Raw genomic sequence first — 21807 nt, 5'->3', positions numbered from 1 at the left:
AAGGTGGTAATTCAAAATAGGATAGCACTGGATATATTAATGGCTAAAGAAGGAGGGATATGCACAATAATAAATCAGAGTTGCTGTGTATACCCAAACAAAGACCTAGGAATTGAAACAGGCTTGAGGAAAATCTGGGAACAGACAAAGGTATTGCACAAGGCAAGTCAGGATAACACAGGTTGGGAAGAGGAGTTATGGAATGCACTCACTAGCTGGCTACCAAATCTAGGATGGATAAAGCAGCTCTTCCTGGTCGGCATCATTATAGCCATCTTAGTATTGTTAATAAGTTTTACCTGTATAATAATAAGATGCTTTATGTGCCTGTACCAAGGTACCGGAAGGGAGTACGAGGTCTGGAAGGAACATGAGCTAAGACAAAAGGCAGAGAGCAGAGCCGATTTTGAGACCCATTAAGAATCTAGCAGGTGAAAACCTGATAGATTAAAGGGGGAAATTGAAGAGTGAGAAAAACCTCAGAATAAAGGAAAAGGTAACACGTTGCTATAGAAAGGGAAAGGGGGACTTCACAGAAACCAAGACAAAGGGTAACTGCAGATAGTTTACATTAAAAAGGGCAGAAGAAGAGGGAATTACGGACACTTGGTCTAAAGAAAACCAGGGAAGAAGGCAGTAAAGATAAGAGGGATCTGCCCGGAGACATCTGACAAGAAGAGGGGTTAGATATCCCCGGGCAAGATGACACCGGGAGATAACAGCAAGAACAACAGACAACAACAAAAGAAAACAGAAGAAGGTTTTCACCCCAGAACAACGGCAAAGGGAATGGGGTCACAGGGAATGTAATGAATATGTAACCAAACTTGGGAGGAGACTATTGATTATGTATTAGTTTGACCTATATCTGTAACGTGCTTTTCTCCTTATGGTGTGCAAGTTTGGAGTGTTAACCCCTTGCACCAGGGCTGTGTGCACATCTCTTTATTAAACACACCTGCCTTATATCCTAACAGGCTATAGAGCTTGTTTCTGCAAATCAAGGGGATTGAGTGTACCCTCAGTAAATCTACAGATGACACCACGCTGGCAGGTGGTGTCGATCTGCCTGAGGATAGGGAGGCCCTTCAGAGGGATCTGATAAGCTGGATCGCTGGGCTGAGGTGAATGGGATGAGGTTCAACAAAGCCAAGTGCCAGGTCCTGCACTTCAGCCACAAATAACCCCATGCAGCACTACAGGTTTGGGGATGAGTGGCTGGATGACTGTGAAGAGTAAAGGGACCTGAGGGTGTTGGTCTATGCTTGGCTGAGCATGAGCCAACAGTGTGCCCAGGTGGCTGCTAAGAGGGCCAACAGTATCCTGGCCTGCATTAGAAATAGTATGACCAGCAGGAGCAGAGAGGCAATCATCCCACAGAACTCAGTACTGGTGAGGCTGCACCTCAAGTACTGTGTTCAGTTTGGGGCGCCTCACTACAAGAAAGACATCGAGGCACTGTTTGAGAGGTATCTGGATGAAAAGCTACAAGATATGGTTTAGTACCTTGTAGTAATGATAATGGGAGGTCAGTTGGACTAGATGACCTTGTAGGCCCTTTCCAACCTTGTGATTCTATGTTAGCTTTCTTCCAGACCATGCCAGCCTCAGAACTTAATCCAAGCAGAAATAATTACTTCACCTTGGGAGAGAAATTAACCATTTTATCACATCTGCAATAGAATCAGTGACAATGAAGTATAGCATAGTTCATGGGAGTGACAATTCAAGACCATGATCCAAAAAATGATTTTAGTGTTATAAAAATGACTGAGCAGAAGGTAGCTTCCCTAGCCAAAAGTTGGAGACTACTAAAGTAGTCATACCACAAACATCAATATCTCTTTATTTCTTGACTCCATACTTAATCATAGAACAAAATACTTGAACCACATAACCTGCAAGGTAATTCGATTGTAGTTCTTTATTGCACCAGTGTACAAGGAATAGATTCGGTGCTACTAAATTAAACACTCAAAACAGGATGCACTAGACAGCTACTAGGGGAGTGAATTCCACCTTCTAAGGAGTCAGAACAGTTGTACAATTTATTATTCATTCTTGTGGTCACCCAGGAGAAAGGCTCCAGCAGTAAAGGTGACCAGAATCCTAGAGTCACTACTATAAACTGACAATCTAAAGTTAATTTCTAACTCAGCTTGCATTTTAATTTCCCAAGGTACAAGATAGCAAGCAGTAAAAGCTCAGCATATCCACCTACTTCATCTGTTGAAGGCAGAGCACCAGAAGTCATAAAGCACAAGGATCAGCATCACTCACACAATGGTTCAATTCCCTCCTACTACAAATCAGATGGTGCACTTGCTCCAAAAGGGAAGGGAACACAACCTCACAGATGTAGCAATGTGGGTTTTTTGGCCTTGAGAGTCCCAGAGCAGGCTGCCATGGAGAACAATGAAGCTACATCTCTGCTATTCCTCCACACAAGTGTAGGCACTAAGATGCCACCTGCACTGCAGCTGCCATCAATAATAAGGGCTAACAACTTGCATCACTGCTAGCCTGCACTACACAAAGCATTTACATTTACCTGACTGACACTGCACATGGCTTCTGTCAGTACTACTTCTTGTGCATGGAATTGTAGTTGAGGAGTGATAGTGGCTAAAACAAACAAACAAAAAACCAAACTCTAGTTGTCCAGCTGGACTCTTACAAAAGACACTGCCAGACCCCTCCTCAGTCAGCTGGCAGGTCAGTACTTCCTTAACAGTCCTAGGGTACTGCTGAAATAACTTCAGCCAGCACTTCACACTCTGACTGGCAGTAGCAGTATAGCCCAGTGACCAACTCTGGAAATATGCTCCATTTCAGTGGGAGGAGAATAATAGAGACCCATACTTTAAGTGCTTGTTCTTTTATTTCCCCCCCTTCTCTGCATTTCAGATTTACAGTGGTTCCCTCAAAGAGCATTCATACCTGTAGAGCTCTAAGAGATAACAGATAAGATTGTTTCAGTCATACATACAAAATTACTTAGCTTACAAATTTTTGGCAATCAATAGTAACCCGTTTTCTCCTATTGCCATTGCCCCAACACCATTGAAAAAGACAGTGTACAATAATTTACATTAAGTATTTCAAAGTGCTTGGTAGTGATTTCCAGGAATAATATTTACAAGTGGCATATACAGATATGTACAGCTGTTGTGGCTGGAATATGGCTTTCTATGGAAAGTGCTTTGTATTTGGCCACTGGTGTTACTGACTGACCAATTCAAGGGTTACTGATAAAATAGTAACCACTAAAAGCTGAATTGTCGTGGACAGGTATTTACAGAGTTGGTTGTTAAGCTGTATAAAACAGCTAATTATGTAGGAGTTCCATACACAGAGAAAGTTTCTTCATTCTTCCAAGAATGGAGGAAGTCTTTCAGCCACAAGCATGTTTATCATCCCCGTAAGTGTAAAACGCAAAGTAAACTGAAAGTGATTGCTGATCCAGTGCTCACAGCATATCATCATCTGTGCTTACAACAGATATCTGTAAAGAGAAAAAATGTTTGTTAACTACAATTTTACCAATAAAGGACAACAACGCAAGTCCTCACTACAGGGCAGTCTGAAGTAGGTTCTAGTTCTGCAGGCTAGAAACTATACTCAACACTGGTTTACTCCATCCCAGTCATACAGCAGCAGTTGCAAACTATGACATAAATCTTGATTAAAAGTATGTGCTCTGAATTGATTCAGCCCAGTAGTTTCAGTGCAGTCAGTATGTCTCTGCTTTCCAGAACTGACACCTCTCCCATTTTACAGAATCATAGAATCCTTGGAGTTGGAAGGGGCCTTTAAATGTCATCTAGTCCAGCTGTCCTGCAATGAACAGGGACATGCACAGCTAGATCAAGTTGTTCAGGGCCCAAGCCAGCCTCATCTTGAAAGTCACTTGGCAGGTCTTTGCTACAACAACTCTGAGGACTAGCCTGAAATCTCAGACATATCAATCAGTTTACTTACTGCAGGGTAGGTGTGTCCCACTGAAGCACTGTGTCTGCCAATATCAATTGTGAGGTCCTCTTCTGTAGTTTTCAGATAGACGGGATTATCAAAATTCATGCTTTTCATGTTCTTGTGCTGCCAATTACGCCATATAAAGTAGCCAGCCACTGCAGCCATCACCAGCAATACTTCAGGGAGAGACATACATTTTAAGTATAGAGTAGCATCAAGTCAAACTTATGAACAAGAAGAGCTTAGCCCACCAAAAAGGATCTAAACACGTGGTACTCACAGACAGGAAGAACAGCCCAAGCTCCTGATGCTCCTGTTGCAGCTACTTCAGACATCACACTACTGATGTTGAATCCTGCACAAGAATTCATAAGGTAGTAAGGTTGTTTAATCACAAGCTAGCGTTTTTTTTTTTTTTTTCATATTTCTTAAGACATTAAACCTAAAAGTTGCTCCAACATTAAATTAATAATGTTATACAAGAACAGTGCTAAGAGGCTTCATCTTAGCAGTAAGCTTTTTTGCTACCCTTCTTTGAGCAATCTTGGCATTTCATGGAACCTATAGGTTCCATACAGTCATAAAAGAACAAATTATGTTTATCACATACTCCAGCTGCTGTACTTCTACTACATACATGAAGTAGTTTTTCTTCTACTTGCATGCAAAGAAGATTTCAAGTATGCTAGTGGGTTAGTCTGCATTTCTCTTATCTTTTGTTTAGCAGTCTGAGTTAATGGGACCAGTACCTCCAGGAACTAGTCCAATTGTTGGAGATTTTTCAGTTGTGCTGGTATCTTTAGCCTCAGTGTAAGCCACAGTTGTTCCAGTACCTGAAACTAATTATAGACCAAGAACCCAGTTAATCCTGAAGTTCTGCAATGGCTTAACTATGACAGCCATGGCAGCGAATGTTTTGCAGATGGCAGAATGGTCATGCAGCTTGTTAGCTTTATTGGAAAAACCGACATGTTACTTTACTAAGTACAGCTTTCAATCAAAGTGTTGATAACAAAAATGATTCCATGATCCCTGAAGTAATTGAAAATATAAGCCACCCTACTCATTTCAGGCTTTCTGTAGAATATTTGATTCCATAAAGCCTGCAGGTCAAATACAGCCTTGGACATCCATCCTATAGAGCAGCCACTACCTTCAGCCAACGGAGAACCATGTCCTCACATTCACTGCTTTGACTGTAGCAGGCAATCAACATGCAACTTATTAAGTGACACCTTGGAGATCTACTCTCGCTAGACTGGACACACAAGCCTGCCATACAGCCAGAGCTCAGTGTACTAGCAGCAGCAGGTTTGCTTGGAACTGGAGATACACAAACTTGCAAGATTAACCCATGACCATTTCAAGACAATGGATTGAATCTCTGTACAGCAACTTTAGTTTATACCCCTGGTTTCTAACAAAGGGACCAGGTAGGCTTCGTGCACATGCCTGCTGTCTGCAGAAAGCTGTGGAAGCACAAGGTCTTATCGCAAATGATGATGATACAGAAGCCAGGCATGAACTCTGAACAATATCTGCAGGTTTAGAGGGTAGCTCAATGCATGCCAGAAGACCACCCTCACTAAGAGAAGTTGCGTAAGATTTACTCATGCAAAGTTGTCAGCCTGTACTATCATTTTTGCCTCTTACAGGCTTAGTGTCATGATTCCAATTCTCTTACCATCTATCCTGAAAGAAGTTTTTAATCATACCTTCACATCTCAGACCATCCTCCTGTAAGAAATATCCAGCAGGACATGCACAAGTATACTTCGGAGAGTGTTCATTTATCTGAGGAGCAGGCAGGCACAGGTAACTACAGCCTCCATTTACCATGTTCTCTTCACACCAGTTCCTGCCTGTTGGTACAGGTTCATTTTAAGTGATTGACAGGAATGAGTTTTCATGCTCCAAAGGTACAGCATAATTTTTTGCTCAGTAGTTGCTCTAGTTGAGTTGTTTATCTCTGCAGGTTATATCTGATCTGCCCAAGCAAGAAAAATTGCAACTAGACTCTCTCTCTCATACCCAGTGGGTGTGCTAGACTAAAAGCTTCAAGTACCAAAATGAATTAGATAGTTATACAGGGGGAAGATACCATTTGCTAACACACAATCACAACAGGCTTCATGCAAGTATATGCTGATAGAACTATGAACTCTAGAAGTTACCTGAAGGCTGAACAAGTTCATGATAAACAATGATGTCCTGTGCATCATTGAGGTTGTTTACTAGGGTAACCAATTCAGTTCCAGTAAATTTGTTGGCACCATAGACTGCCTCATTCTCTCCATCAATCCAGAATACACGATCCTAGAAAATAATCATTACCTCCCATCATCTCTGTACTTCTTTTAGCACCATAATTGCTAGCCACATACTTGGAAGAAGATCTCTGATGAGTACTGCAGCAAGCCATTCTTACCTCAAATATTGTTAGAGCAAGAGGATGAGGAAGGAACATATGAGACTTCAGCACAAGTCTACGATCCTGGCCATTCAGATCCACACTTGACAGCATATGTAGTTTAGAATCAAGCCAATACAGACGGCTTTTTACAAGATCTAGGATGGAAAAAAAACCAAACAAACAAAAACAAAACAAAACAACCAAACACCAATTACTGGCTATGCACATAAGATCTCTAGAGTTTCCTGCAAAAGCTGCAACACCCACATGCTCAAGAATCGTTGCAGTGTTACCATATAGTTTCTTAATACATGGGAATACAGAAAACTGCTGTAGTGCTGCCTAATTGCTCTGTGCCTCAGGTAGGATACAGAACAGTGCAGGGAAAGTTACCATTTCAGCATCTGAAGTGCTGTGCCTGTTGTAGTGTCTCTAGGCATGCAAAAACTTCCCAATATCAAAAGCTGAAAATAGTTATCTGAAGGATGACCTTGGCTTCTGTAGCAAACAAACTGCTAAAGCTCCAGAATACCCCTGGCACAGAGACAAACTCAACATACCTAGAGCAATGCCATTAGGCCACTGGATTTCTGTTGTCACAAGCTGCTGTCTGTCAAATCCATTCATTCCTGCTTTTTCAATTTTGGCTGGCTCACCCCAGTCTGACCAGTACATAAAGCTGTGGAGCAGAATTTATGTTACATAACACTATAGATACTTTAGTATCACTCTTAATTATTACATTTGCTAACAAGTAGCTAGACAAAGGCTGTGTAAACTGACTATCAAAACATAGAGTAGATAGCAGATTTGTTCTTTCCAGAGAACTAGGACAAACACTCACCCAGAGAGAGGGTCTACAGCAATAGAAGCTGGCTCTTTCAGATCAGAAAGAAATAAGACCTTTCTCTTCTTGCCATTCAGGCTGGCCACTGAAATGGTCTTTGCAGATGAGTCAGTCCAGTAGATGTTCTTATAAATCCAGTCAACAGCAATTCCTGCAGGGCTGTGTATGTTGTCTAGGATTCTAGTGTGTGTTCCAACTTTATCACGGGTATCAATAGAGGCACTGAAAAACAAAAATTACTTGCTTTTACCCCTCTTTGTTCTGACAGACTACAGCTCTGCACACCTCAGCAAATGCTGCCTGCCCAGGAGCTGCATGAAATCTAGAAGATGTACTTGGAAAAAAATAAATAAATAAAAAAAATCAGTCACCTTATAAAAAGGTCACAGTTGAAACAGATACAAAGTGCAACAAGTACACACACGCTAGTTCCAGGAGATTGTACCTGCTGTGCTTAGTCTTGGTCATCAGTAATCTAGTTCTCAGCACAAGAGCCTACAGAAGAATCTTGGGTAAAATACTGGATGCTTAAGGAAGAACTAAGAGTGAGAGGATAAGTCCATTTACCTGAAAATTGCTTTTTGGCTGAAGTCAGCCCAATAAAGCTTTTGCTCAGCAATATCAGCATCTAGAGCAACTGTGTTTCTTAGCTGCTCTACTAGCTGAATGTATTCTTTTCTCTCAAGGCCAATCTTCCTGATATCCCGTCGGTTGGTGAAAATCAGACACGGTTCTTTCCCTGCAGAAAAAGTAATTATTAAACTATGTTTCTAGACATCAAGTCACATACCAATGGCCTTTAAGACAGCTTTTTAGGAGTCATATTTAGTATCTGCTATTTCACACTTGGAAATGGATACTGACAAACAGCTGTACCATACCCCTTTCTTTTCTCCCTTCATGGTGAGCACCCTCCTCCCTGGGAAAAAAAAGCCTGTCACGTAAACATGATAGCTTTAAGTGGCATGTCATAGCATTATTCAGAATGTTAGGACTGTTCAGGCCTGTACAAGTTATGCTGTTAAGAGCACAGCTGGGATCATAACTACAGCAGCATGAAAGTGTACATCACTTACTGTCTCACTTCAAAGCAATGACTTTCAGGCTTATGATTACTGTCTCACGTCAATACTTACCCACAGCCTTGCACACTCCTGTAGCAAGATCCATCTGATAGCCACGGCTACATTCACACTTGTATCCTCCTTTCAGGTTGATACAGATTTGGCTACAGATACCAGGATTTTGGCATTCATCAATATCTGTAAAGACAAATTCATTTTGTTTTCATCTACAGTACAACTCATAGGATCACTATTAACTTATTTGATACTTGCCTCCACAGGTCCTCCTGTCTACAAGCTCAAATCCAGCTGGACAGTCACATTCATAGCCAATAACAAGATCTCTGCAGATGTGAGAGCATCCACCATTGTTGACTAAACATTCATTTATGTCTGGAAGAGAAGAAATGGTCATTTCTTAAACAGCATACATACTTAGTCCTGAAATCTTAGTCACTGAGTGCTGTACCAGATGCTCAAGACCACATTTGCCTAGCTATCAACATGCCTGTGTTCTAAGTGAGCAGCAGCAGAATACGACTGAGGCTCCTCTGACCTTCAGAGTTTAATGGCCTCAAGTACCTTCAGGTCACAAAGTCATCCCAATAGACAGTTTGACTATGATAACAACGGCCCTATTAACTGGGTTACTCTTGTTTATTTTTGCTACTAAGTAAATACAGATAAGTATTTCAGCCCAACAACTGACAGCTCAGGAAGTGTTTAGTAGTCAACACTGCATAAGGAGTAAGTTCACTTACTACATTCCTTGAGAGGCTCATCACTCCAGTCCTTGCAGTCTCCCTGATGGTTACACACTTTGTTAACATCTATGCATTCTCCACTTCTGCACTTGAATTTGCCAGGTCCAGAACACTGAATAACTGAGATAATGAAGACTATGAGGAGGCTGCCAGCTTCAACAACTATGCAAGTTTTCAGTCTCATTTAGCTGCACACTTACCACTGTTACAGTTTGCTTCATCAGTGCCATCCAGACAGTCTCTCACACCATTGCACTGCCTACTTCCATGGATGCAGTTCCCATCTTCACACCTGAACTGGTCTGGTCTGCAGGTCCGAGAAGCTGTGGGGACAGCCATTAGACAATTTGACTCCTGAAGTCTGCAAAAAGGAAAAAAAAAAAAAAAAAAAAAAAAAAGAGGGGCCAAGGAGCACCTCCTATAGAAGAGTTAACTTACGGCAGTTGATTTCATCACTTCCATCTTTGCAGTCAGGATCTCCATCACAGCGCCACTTCTTGTGGATACATTCACCTGAGCCACACTGCACCTCACTGGTAGAACACTTTGCAGGAGGTACAGGCTGTCGGCCACATTGTTCCAAAGATTCATCAGAGTGGTCAGGGCAGTCAGCATCATCATCACACACCCAGCTGGCAGAGATGCAAGTGGAGCTCTTGCACTGGAACTCATGAATACCACATGTTGGAGGGGCACACTCCAACTCATCACTACCATCACTGCAGTCATCTTGACCATTGCAGACAAAGCTCTTGGAAATACATTGCCCACTAGTGCATGTGAACTCTGCTGCACTACAAGTCACGTTGCCTGGAGTAACAGGAGTGAAAAAATACTAGCAGGTTATCACAAGGAAGACTTTGAATGAACATATTTTGCTTTTCAGTTTCTTTGCTCCATCAGATGTGAGTTGACAGTAGGTCAACATCCTGCACAGAGAAGGCTTTAGGATAATCTAACTGACCACCTACAACACACGTGACATATGAATGGTTCTCCTTGCCTTAAGCATTAAGAGTGAGAAACATCAGTCCTGAGCTACTGAGTGAAAATAACCTCCTGTTTGTTCTGCTTTAGCATGCTAGCCCTTAGGAAAACAGGCTCAGAACCTGTGAACCAGAGACAGAAGGTAAGAGAATTGCTAACTCTGGAGTATGGTCTAAGACATTGGCAGCCAGATGGTCAGCATGCTCTGTAGTTTGAAATTGAAGTGTTTTGTACAGATCCTCAGGACAGCAGTGGCCCATTTACCTGAAGATAAGCTGATTGAGATCTTGCAAAAGTCGGTCCTGTGTCATTAAGCAGTCACAGAACTTATGCTGATACAGATAACAGTGGTTTTATAGCACTGTAGCTATCTGCTCAGTATACCTACGCTGATAGCCCTATCAACTTCATTAGAAATGCTGTCTGTAAATTTACTTGTCAGATTAAATCATTTGCTTGCTAAAAAAGATGCTTGCCCACAGATGCAGAGCACAAGTCCAAAGATCTGTAACTCATTAAGCCATCCAGGCAAGGTAGCTGTGTTAGAAGACAGCCCTGTAACTCTACTTACAGCAAATTTGTCTCAGAACACCTCAGGCAACTCATCTGCACTAAAAACATTAGAACAAGCCAGGAACACTGCGCTCTAACTGGCAGCTTCAGCTTCACTTGTGGACGGACTTGAATTTGCTCCTTAACACTTGAAACCCAGCTTCCCTAGTCTATACTTTCAAATAGGTGCAAAATACTGTAGAACACAGCTATGTAGTAGATTAGCTGCCTCCTTGGCCACAAATCCCAGCTACATCTTTAGGAGACAAACTTAATATAGACAGCAACTAGAGTTACCTGTTAAGAAACACTGAAGAGAACAAGTTCTGATGATTTGTCTGATATGTAACTAAGTCTACAGCTATTTCCAAAACTAGCCAGAGATCAAAATAGATACTGAATAACTTATACTGTTTTACTTCTTAGCTTCAAAGCATAGAGGACTGTTAGAACAGGTCAGCTTTGTCAAGTGGGCTGCAAAACAAATCAGTTTAAGGAAATACTAATAAAAGGAATTTATCTTCCCAGGTATACTGTCCAGCTAGCTCCTTTTCAGACAAGTCAATTTCAAATAGAGTTATGCAGCCACCATTTCATCCCTTACCACAATTCTCTTCATCTTCTCCACTGTCACAGTCTTTTTCACCATCACATTTCCAGGACACTGGGATACACTGGGTTGACTGAGGACCACAGCTGATCTCATTTACCCGGCATGTTCTCATATCTATTGAAAAAAGTTTAAGTTCAATTTAAGAGTCCTGAAATTTAAGAGCTACTTATTTTGGATTTTAGCAGTTGCCCTGAAAGTTGAGTCTGAAAGGTTTCTGCTCTTATCACAGTCAGAATTAGATGCCAGCATTCAATGAAATCACTGGCTCATCCATGGAAGAGGTTATACTAGTCTGTAGAATCCATTAAAAAAATAAAGAACTGGAAGCATCTTTTACAATCATCTCTGTCAAAGCAGCTTTTGTGATTGAACATCACAAACTGTTAAACTGTAGAACTCTGTGCAATACACAGTAGTAAGCAAGAGTGAATACAAAGTGAAGTTAAACTCCAGGCTGAAATACAGTGATTGCTCCTTAGCATAGGCCCTACTGATAAAGAAAGAAACTCCAGAGATCCCATAAACCTGTACCCCTTGATTAGGACTGTACTTAGGACCAAGGTTACTAACCTCGCAATCAGAGATTAGTACTGCTTCTGTCTCCCCAGCTCAAAATCAGTCACTTAGTTCCTATGGCTAATCCTGGTCAACTTACAAAGTATCTGTCTTGCAGGATGGTGATCACTCTGAACAAGACGCAGGCCTACAATTCTGTGCTTAGTGACTCTAACTGTAACAGAAACCTTATATTTGCTATCTTTAACCAGGTACATGTGCAGATTTCCCAGTTCATAATCTTTTTAATAAGCAGTAAATCTTGTCAAGACCCTGATGTGGCCAAAGCCTAGCTAGCGCTTAAGGTGCATTTCCAAGACAACTGAAACTTTTTTTTTTTTGGAGGAGAGCCAGGTGGCAAGCAGGCAAGAAGTCAAATGGCTATAACCTGCTGGCTTGCCCACACTGATGGAAAAGGCGTACTTACGGCACAGCTCAGCACTCTCGTCAGAACCATCCTCACAGTCAGGATCCCCATCACACTGCCATCTGTTCGGCACACACTGACCACTATTACATACAAAGTCAGATTCAGCACATGTCTTCTTCACTGAAAGGGAAAAGGACAGGCTCTTTTTTTAATACCAGATCTCAGTTTTTCTGTTAGTAACTAGAGATAAGCTGCCTCACTCTCAGGAAACCACTGCAACCACCTTAGTTCTTGGATGTCTGGTGCCTTCTTTCACCAGTCTAACAATAACACTATTTAACACTTCCCAGAGAGTTAGCAGCACACAAACACTTATCTTCCCATAAGCAGATACTAATGGACTGCTAATGTTAAAGGAAAGTAGCTAGGTAGATAGAAGAGCTGTGACTTTGTTTACACATGAGTTAAATTAAGGTCTGTTAACAGCTATTTTCAGATTTTGAACTTCATGCTCATTACCAAGGCATTTGATTTGTGGTGTCATTACAGAAGCTTGGTACTATGTAACCCAATTGCGTAACTCAAGCAGACCAGCAGTCCAACCACACCAGTGCTGGATATGAAGCCTGTTCTGCCTTGTCTCCAAGTATGCCTAGTCATCCGTCCTGGCCTCCACGTCTGCAAAAAACATCGAGTTGGCAGCCAGAGCTAGAATCAGTGTTTATATGAAATGCAGCAGAACCACTTTCATACGTAACAGGACATCTAACCTTGCAACAGCCATGAGTTGCATACTAACGACAACAAGCTTCTACCATTTTTTCAAGCAAAAACTGAAGAGAGATCTGTTCTAGGCAATCACCACTGCAGCAAATAAAGTTTTAGTCATGAGCCTTTCTCTCAGTTCCAGAAGACTCCCAGGAACTAGGAAATTCAACCATATCATATTGATACAGAGCACCCAGATAGTCCCCCAGCTTTTTCTAGGTGATTTGTCCTCTACTCTGTATGAGAGATGTAAGAAGAGCTGGTCAGAATAAGCATCTCCCCAGCTATCTGCTTCCTGCTGTTAACCCCTACTGCAAACTACTGAGTACAGCTGCAGAGACATTACTGCTGCTTGAGTACTTACCACAAGCACTTTCATCACTGCCGTCTGAACAGTCTTCATCACCATCACATTTCCAGAGTAAAGGAATACAGCGTCCATTACTACATGCAAACTGGGATTCTTCACATTTTGTTTTTGCACCTTCAAAGAAAAGAAGAATCTGAGCCCCTGTGCTGCTTGCACTACTTCCTTTGTTTCATCCCACACTCAATAAACAGATGTTTTCACGCTGATGCCAAGTTCTGAATTATTTTACTGTTGTCACCTTTGTGAATCACAACAGTAGAACTAGAAGCTTTCCTTCACTGTACAACTGCAGCGATTAAGCAGTTCAACAGTTTACCTGCCAGACAGCAGTAAACAAGTCTCAGTGTTCACAATATTGAGCTTTTATTTTCAAGGCAGGGTCAAGTTTGCAAAGCAAAGGGATACTCATGAACAGGCTCCTACTGCCTACCGCCTATCACTACATTCTAAAAACTCCTCAGACTTTGAGCAAGCTGCTTTTAAACATGACTGAATTTCAAACTGGACTGGCGTTCCAGTACTCCAAAGCTAATGTGCTACAACCCCAAGACATTTGTAGAGGTGGCTTAGATATCTGCTCTGTAACTGAACAACATTTTTTCATCATGTAAGTTACTCCAGTGGTAGTAGCCCCAAAGTCTGTAAAATTACAATAATAGACAGAGTTAGTTCCTACCACCTGACTGCTAACAGTCCCCACAAGGCATTCCTTAGTAGACGCAAAAGGAAGTCCGATGACATACCCAGATTTTTTCTCATTATTAAAGCTAGGTCAAGCGTAATGCTAAGAAAGCACAGTAATTTATCACTTCCTTCTGGAATTAAGCCTCTCATCTCCAAACTGTTACATCTGATTATTAATATGCTTCAGTCAGGTACTCTTTTGTGCATGATGCTTGAAGCACACTTTCCAGAATATCTGCCATTCTGAAATGGTATGTCCCTGTCCCTCAAGGGAATATGCTTTGTCTTGAAGCCCTGCTACAACTATCAGTAAAAGCAGCAGCATGCCTCTTCAGCACAGAAGCCAGAACTGTTCCATTTAATGCTTGCAGGCAAGCATGTGAGTATATGCAAGAATTCTGGCTGCACACATCCATGGCATGATGCAAAACTTCTGCTCCTCCTTGATCTACTGTAACTCTGGTGCTCTGTTTCAGCCTGCCACAGCTTTGAGAGGGCAACTAATTTTAGTAAAACCCAACTTGCTATTTTATATCTTCTGTGTACGACATACAATATGCAAGACTGTTTCCAAATAAAGGGAAGCCATTCCACTTTCTGAAACAGATCCATTTCACATTGTATCTTTAGCTCTCAGGCACTAGATAACAGCAAGCACTGGACATAGCATAAGCAAGGAGAACAAGGGCAGTTTTACTTGCCAATTGTATAATGTAAATTCATGCTGTAAGAAAATGATTTGAAACAGCAGCTTATTGAGTTCTGCTGATGTTTCAGCAGTTTTACTGGTTGAGTAAAACACTGACAGAGTCAAGCTGTAACAATTTGTTTTGTGGGAACTGTTTAAGGAGTGCCAGAGCAATCAGACATCAGCACATGCGCTCTGTACTTCCATCACTCCTTTTCAGGGTAGGGATTGCACCAGCAGGCAGTTTCCAACAGCACTGTTTTTCAACATTAACACTGCTTGGTCAACAGCTGTCAAAAAAGCAGCTCGCCTAGTAGTGCCAGAGGGGAGACCTCAGCCAGCTGAGTGGGTACAGAGGACACAGCTATCAGCTTGCTATTGCTGGCATCACTCTGCTGTCCAATTGCCTCTAACAGAAGTAGACATCTGCTTGCCTGGTCACACAGCATTCCAGTTATTTTCGTATTACTAGCTAAAACACAAAGTGACTGACTCCCGCTAGTTTTGAGATGTTCTTATCCAGGCTTTCAGAGTGGGAACAGCCAGCCCTTCCCAAAATAGCATGCTAGAGCTATTAGACTAAGCCTGCCACTCAGGAGATACCAAAATAACTCCCACAGTCTTTAGTTATGCTATTTCAACCTAGAATAACTTAGTAAAGGCTTGCTCAGTATATTGTGGCTTACAGAGTAACACCACTTTGACCAAATACAGCAGGGAAACTACCCACAAAGCTAAGTGGAACAAAGCTGGGAGTTAAAGCTATAACTTCACAGTCACTACAAGGAGGCATTCCAAAAAGGTGCTGCTTTTCTTGCAGCTGATCTACCAAAGCAACTACTTTTGTCAGCCAGTGAACAAATAAGGAACTGTTAGCACCAAACACTCACCCACCTAGGTTATAATCTGTTGCTGCTCTTTTAAGCTCTCAGGCTCTGAAGGCCACATGAAGCAAGCTCCAGCAAATCACTACCTACAGTCCCATCCTGCACTAAGCGCAGTTCTGCAATGCCAGGCAGACATTTAGGCAAGATGCTACCACTAGTGATTTTTAGATTGATATCAATCATTAATTCAAAAGCTTTCCTGCATGTGCTGGTCATGCATCAGAAGCATGTTTACACCTTTTGTCCACTTCAGGGTAAGTCTCCGGTGGAAGAGGTAGAAGACAAGTAACTACACAGGCCAAGTGTAAGAAACATCACTGTACTGTTTCCCAGGTTACCCACTCAAAACTGCAACAAACTTACAAGCAAGGCAAAGGAACAGTCACCATTACCAACCAAGTTAAAGCACACAAAACTTTTTCCCTTAGCTCTGCCATCACCACTTGTCTCCACTCCTTAAGTAGATCATCAGTTTACTTTGCTAGGGCCAGCTAGACATGTGACACTGCATGCTGTCATATGACGCCAACTACCAGAAAAAAAGCTTGCAGTAATGATTGGGAAACCACACAGAGGAACAAGCAGAGCCAGCTGCTCTGAGAGGCCACTGCCTCAAACTGAATGAAGAAACTCAGAGGACTAGAGCTACCTTCAATGCTTGACTCCTCATATGATTTCTAACTACTGTGCACCAGTGGTTTTAGTGCAGGCAAGTTCCAGCCTTCATGTTACAGATGCATAACCATGGGGCCTGAGCCTACTGTAGACAAGGCAAGGGAGCAGTCTACAGGACAGGAAATGGAGACATGGCCTGAAAATATACTTCTTTCTTATTGTTGCTGGGAGGACTAGGAGGCAGTCTCCTGCTGGGTCCTACTCAGCAAACCTCATGTTTGAACTGCAGCACACTGCTGGGACTACACAGACTAACTCTCTATAAGCAAACGTTGAGAGCACAACCAAAGCCAAAAAGTTCAGAGTGCTTGTCAGGACATTACGGCACACAGCTCCCAGACTCAAATGAGGCACAACAGCACACATTAACTGCCCACCTCCCACCTAGCAGACCTCAGCTCCTGGAGAAAGAGAGAAGTCCCATTCATTGATTATCCCCTCCAGTCAAAGGGAAAATTTTTTTAACTGACCACGCAACTAGCTTAACGTTCAAGTTCCACTGCTGCAGGGGTAACCACATCTACATCGACGACAATCACCATCTGAACTACCTGCGAGGGCCCGCTTCGCGAGGGATTCTGCGCGGGCGAGGCTCAACCTCGCCGCCAGGTGGAGATCCCCCATGGTGGCTACAGCTGGCCCGAAACGAGCCACGCCAGCGCCGCTGGATGCCACAAAGCCAAAGTTGCCGAGTAGTTTGACAACCCCTCCGACACGGCGGGCCGTCCCGAAGCTGCGCTCCCCGCCGCCCAGCGCGCAGACCCTCCCTCATCGACAGGCATCTCCAAACCTCCCTCAGCAGCGGCGGCACCGCGGCGCTCCCAGCAGAGCGGCTCTGGGGCAGGGAGGGGCGAGCCGGCCGCGGGCTCAGGCCCACCCGCAGCGCCCCGTGCGTGCTCCGTCCGCCCGTGGAAGCGGTGCCTCGCGGCGGGGGTGACGGTAGCAGGCAGAGCCCGGAGGCCCCACGCTTCGCCTCCCCTCCGCGGAGCCCCAATCTCCCCGCACAAAAGAAAAAGCACACCCCAACCAAACAACACGCATACGTGCGCACACGCACAGAAACACGCACAAAAACAACCGAAAGGGGTAGAGGGGAAGAAGTGATCCCAGGGAGCCGCGGAAGCAGCCCCGGCGGTGCGCGCCCCAGCCCCCCACGTCCCTCACTCACCGTCCGTGGCAGTACGCAGGCAGCCGAGGGCGAGCAGCAGGCAGAGCGCCCACCGCCGCGCCCTACACCCGCCGCCGGCCGCCGCGCTCCGGTCTCCGAGCTGCCGGCTCGACCGCATCGCCGCGCCGAGGGGACAGAGAGAGGGAGAGAGGGAGGGCGCGCAGACGCCGCGGTCAGAGAGGCGATGAAGAGAGCAGGGAGCCGGAGACAGGCACGGGAAGAGGGTGTCCCCGCGGCGCTCTTATACCAGCTGCCCGGCCGCCCTGCGCGGCCGTGGTGACTCACGGCGCCGCGCCGGGCCCCGGTTGGCTCGCCAGCGCCGCCCGCCCCCGCTTCCTCCTCCGCGGCACCTGCGGCCGCCTCGGCACGCCCGCACACCGGCTCGGATCGGCGCGGTGAGTGGCGGCGGGCTGCGTGCCGCGGGCTGAGACACCCCCCCTCCCCTCCCCGGGCTTCCTTCTGCTGGCAGAGGCGTGCGGCTGTGCTGCCAGCCCCTGCGCGTGGCCGGCGGTGGGGGCAGCCCCGGTGGGAGCGGGCCGTGCCGGGCAGCGGGTTGCAGCGGCTTTGTTCCTGCACGCGCCGATCCCGCGCCCCGCCGCGGGGAGGGGGTGTTGCTGGGCCCTCCGTCCTGGGCAGCACCGCGAGGCGTGCCGGAACACACGCCGAGGGATGGCTCTTGCCAAAGGAGCATTACTTGAGTTCGCTGTCCCTTCCCCGCGTGCTCGCGCTCGTTATCCTCCCTCCCGTAGCAGAAGTTGGCTTAAACGAAGCGGGTGCTGCTTTTTGAGGAGGAAAATCGCTACTTCTGCATTCTCAGATCAGGGATTGTAGTTGGTTAGTAATTGCAAGAAATGGTATGCCCGAGGTCGTGCAATTACAAGCTTAACCTTTTATTTTAGGAAGGACAATTGGTGGTTTTGTTATGCACGTGTAGCCTTTAAAACATACAGTTCTATCTTGGTGAATTAAAGAAAGAAAGGATGGATCCTTAAAAAGCAAATGTGATTTTGTTCACAGCACTCTTAAAATTTACAATTGAGTCCCTGTGATTGTGTTCCATATTTACTTTTGTAGTCCCACTATTTCACATTAATAGTGTGTGCTGTGCTTTTAATATCTTGGTGGCAACAGAAGCTTCAGTGAGCTTCTCCATCCAAAAATGACTGAGGAGCAGGGTGTGCTTTTGTTCCTTGGAAGTGAAGCCTTGAATTAAACTGGTATTAGTGTGGCAATATTGGTCACTTTGGGTTATGGGATGATTCCTCGAATATTCCATGCTGCTTAAATGTCATAACATGTTTCTTTATATGTTATTTGCAGAGTGGAGCCCTTTTTGAATCGTATCCAGTTGTGTCGTGATTCCACTAGAGTCAAATCACACCACTGCATTAATGACTTCGGAGTGGATTATTTCACGTTGGCATGTAACGAAGGATCATCCAGGCCATCCAAATGGTTGATGTTACAGAAACTTGTTTAAAAAGGGCAAGATTTAATTTCATGTAAATGGAGTCCACCTGGAAATAGTATTTCTGATGCATAGGTAAATTTGAAGAGAACACTTCCTTATGTTTGCCTCCCTACAACCCTTCTTCCTCGTGGCCTCAGGCAGGGTGGAAGATGCTCTGCTTTCTCATTCTGCTTTGGATGTGGCATTGGCTTCTACAGCCATGTCTTCACAAACATACGCTGCTTCAAACAAGAAAAATCTATTATGTAGAAGAGGGTTGACTGGGGTCCTCAGGAAGATGGCTTGGTACTCTGAAAACATAGTTCTATTTGCAGAACTTCTGCCTGACAAATTGCCTTCAGTTGGTTGCTCACTGTTGCATGGTCTGCTGTACTCTAGACTGAACTTCATTTTCACAAATGGCCTGTTACCGTTATAGAAATATTTCATGAGCTGAGTGCAGCAACACACAGCAAGACCCCAGTTCCACTGCAGTACATGGTTAGACATAACTTAGTATATGCTAGTAATTGATGGTCTTTTCTATTTGTCCATGGGAGGTATAGATTCACTTGAGGAGAGATGAGTGTCACCTGCATTATCCATTGCTTTCCACATCTAACATCTAACCATTATTTATTTATTTATTTATTTTTAATGTTTCATTTAAGTTAAAATGCAGCTGGTTGTGCTTGAGTCTGAATATCTGGTGTTGTCTTTAGAAGAGGATCTTGGACTGAAGAGGTCTCTCCCTTCCTTAGCATCCTAAGGAGGATTCCTGCCTCTTTAAGGAGAGGTATGGAGCCAGCCACTTGTTATATGGTGATCTCTGTGCCCATCAGAGCCAGGAAACATCTGCACAGAGGTTCTATGCCTTGGCATAGCCATAGCCTTGCAGAGGCAGTGTGGCAGCAGAAGGGTCTGTGGTGCATTCTGTGAGTGATGTGTGGCTTTGGCCATGCATGAGTATTCAAGCCCAGATAGATCTATATAAGAGGAGCAGAATAAAACAGTGAGTTTCTGTTGAGAACACACACACCTATGAGAAAAGCAGCCCTACTGTGCTAGTGATAATGGAGGGGTGTAGCACCCAGAGGAGCCTGGGGTTCAGTGAGATGCTGAAGCTTGTGGCAAGTGTGAGATGGCTTTTGTAGAACTTAGACCTTTCATCATGTGCTCGGGAAATGCATGAATATTGCTTTGTTTCTACATGTGGCTCTGAGTCTTTTTCAGATCTTGCTGTGTCTTGAGTGGAACTTCTTCAGCTATCAGGAGGTTGGGCAGTTGCAGGTACAAGTTGGTTGAAAAGGTAAAAGCGCAGGATGGCATCAGGATGGAGTGTTGGCATTATCACTACTGTTCTGCAAGGTTCTGTGGCCAAGAGTGTTCTCAGAGAGTGCTCCCCTTGCTCACTTAGCCAGCATATGTCCACCAGCTGTTGCTCATATTACAACATATCTGCTATGATGCTATTAATTGTGCACTGTGATGTGCGGAGCACAGGGCTAATGTTTCCAAAAGCTTTTAGGCATTATCCAGGGCTAAGATCAGACTGTCTGAATGACCAGAGAAGAGCATTCAGAAAATTTATTTCTAGCAGTAGCAATACTGAGCAGGTAGTTTCAGTGGGGCTTCATCAGATAGGGAATTTTTTGTTGCAGGTTTCATCATTTGGGATGAGAAGAGCTGCTGTTTTTGTGGAGTGTTCTGCAAATAATCTGTTCATATGTTCAAAGAACTGTAAAGACTCAAGTGGTACATGGTATTAAATATTATGCATAATAGTTTTATATTTGCTCATTCTTTTAGACAGGTCTCCACATCTTCATTTTGTTTCGTGTGCTATAACCAGTAAACACTTATGAATATTTGGTGATGTCCCTTTGAAAAAAGAGCTGGAAAAGATTGCCAAGAAGCTTAGCGAACCAGCTGGGCATTTCCTTTGCCTTGCAAAGTGACCCTAGTAAATGGAAATGGCATCACATTAACTTTCCTTTTGGGAATTCTGATGGATATAAGGACCTAGAAACTTTGCAACATCAATTCACCTGAAAATGCCTTTGGATTTACAATAGGCCTGGATTCTTTGGGATAGTTGGCTGTTTTTATTATAGAGTGTAAAGTCAAAAGAGAAAATAAAAGACATGAAAGGGCCTTCTGGAGTTCATATAATCTGTGTGAACTCAGTGTGTTTGGTGTTCCGTTATCTTTTTGCCTTAAAGACCTTATAGCCTCCCTTCCAAGCGAGTTCCTGAAGCACTGGGATTACTAGTTCACCCTCAGGTCTTAAATCAGACTTTTGCCTCCAGTTCCTTTGGTGAAGGACACAAAGTGAGAATATGTCTACAGCAGTAACTTAATCTAATAAAGAAAAGGAAAGCCTCACGGGTAGAGAAAGCAACAGCTACGTATCACAGGATAGCATCCTGCCTTGGGATCACTTGCAAAAATTTTGTCTTCAGAATGTTCTGCTACCAAAGATTTCACTTGCTCATAAAATCCTTGAATGCCTGAACTGACAGTAATTAAAGGAGCTGTTCTTATGGCTGTGTTTTTGAACTGCAGAGACAGGATCTATATAACTGACCTCAATGGAGCTGTTCACAGCCCAAGAGAGACAGAATGCATCCTTTGGGAATAATACAAAATAGGTATGTGTATGAATCTCTCTGACCCATGTCATTTCATACCTGTGTCTGAGGACAAATTGGCTTTGTTTGTTTGTTTGTTTGTTTGTTATTGCTGCAAGGTTTCTCAGCAAATTATGGGGAAACTAATATTATCATTAAAAATGCTACTGAGGTCTGTGTTATGTGTTTTCCATGCAGCTTGAAAAAATATAGTGATAATAACAAAACTTCATACTTACAATACACCTTTCCCATGTTGTTCTTTGGATAACTAATGAATAAGAATATAAGACTCACAAGCGTGTTCCCCTGCCCTTGCCATTAACATCATCTGAGGTATAAAGATA

General features: G+C 43.7%; 1 protein-coding gene across 2 annotated transcripts; it reads right to left on the bottom strand.

The window, feature by feature from the left end:
• Positions 1 to 3147: 3147 nt before the first annotated feature.
• Positions 3148 to 17619, bottom strand: VLDLR (very low density lipoprotein receptor). 2 transcript variants are annotated; one of them, XM_072359181.1, is made up of 19 exons: positions 17381 to 17614; positions 13273 to 13392; positions 12198 to 12320; positions 11207 to 11329; positions 9502 to 9873; positions 9264 to 9386; positions 9061 to 9183; positions 8573 to 8692; positions 8372 to 8497; positions 7803 to 7974; positions 7233 to 7457; positions 6949 to 7067; positions 6404 to 6543; positions 6150 to 6291; positions 5691 to 5837; positions 4725 to 4814; positions 4256 to 4330; positions 3982 to 4151; positions 3148 to 3505 (listed from the first exon to the last, which is right to left on the bottom strand). In XM_072359181.1, the coding sequence occupies exons 1-19, from the start codon at positions 17496 to 17498 to the stop codon at positions 3470 to 3472; spliced, it is 2664 nt and encodes an 887-aa protein (XP_072215282.1). In that variant the 5' UTR covers positions 17499 to 17614; the 3' UTR covers positions 3148 to 3469. The 2 variants fall into 2 exon arrangements, with proteins under 2 accessions (XP_072215282.1, XP_072215281.1); XM_072359180.1 differs by lacking the exon at positions 4725 to 4814 and having other exon boundaries at positions 17381 to 17619.
• Between the last annotated feature and the right edge of the window lie 4188 nt (positions 17620 to 21807).

Source organism: Excalfactoria chinensis, chromosome Z (assembly GCF_039878825.1).
Source record: "Excalfactoria chinensis isolate bCotChi1 chromosome Z, bCotChi1.hap2, whole genome shotgun sequence".
Taxonomy (NCBI): domain Eukaryota; kingdom Metazoa; phylum Chordata; class Aves; order Galliformes; family Phasianidae; genus Excalfactoria; species Excalfactoria chinensis.
Note: the sequence above shows the minus strand (reverse complement) of the source record. Positions and strands in the feature narration are given on the sequence as shown.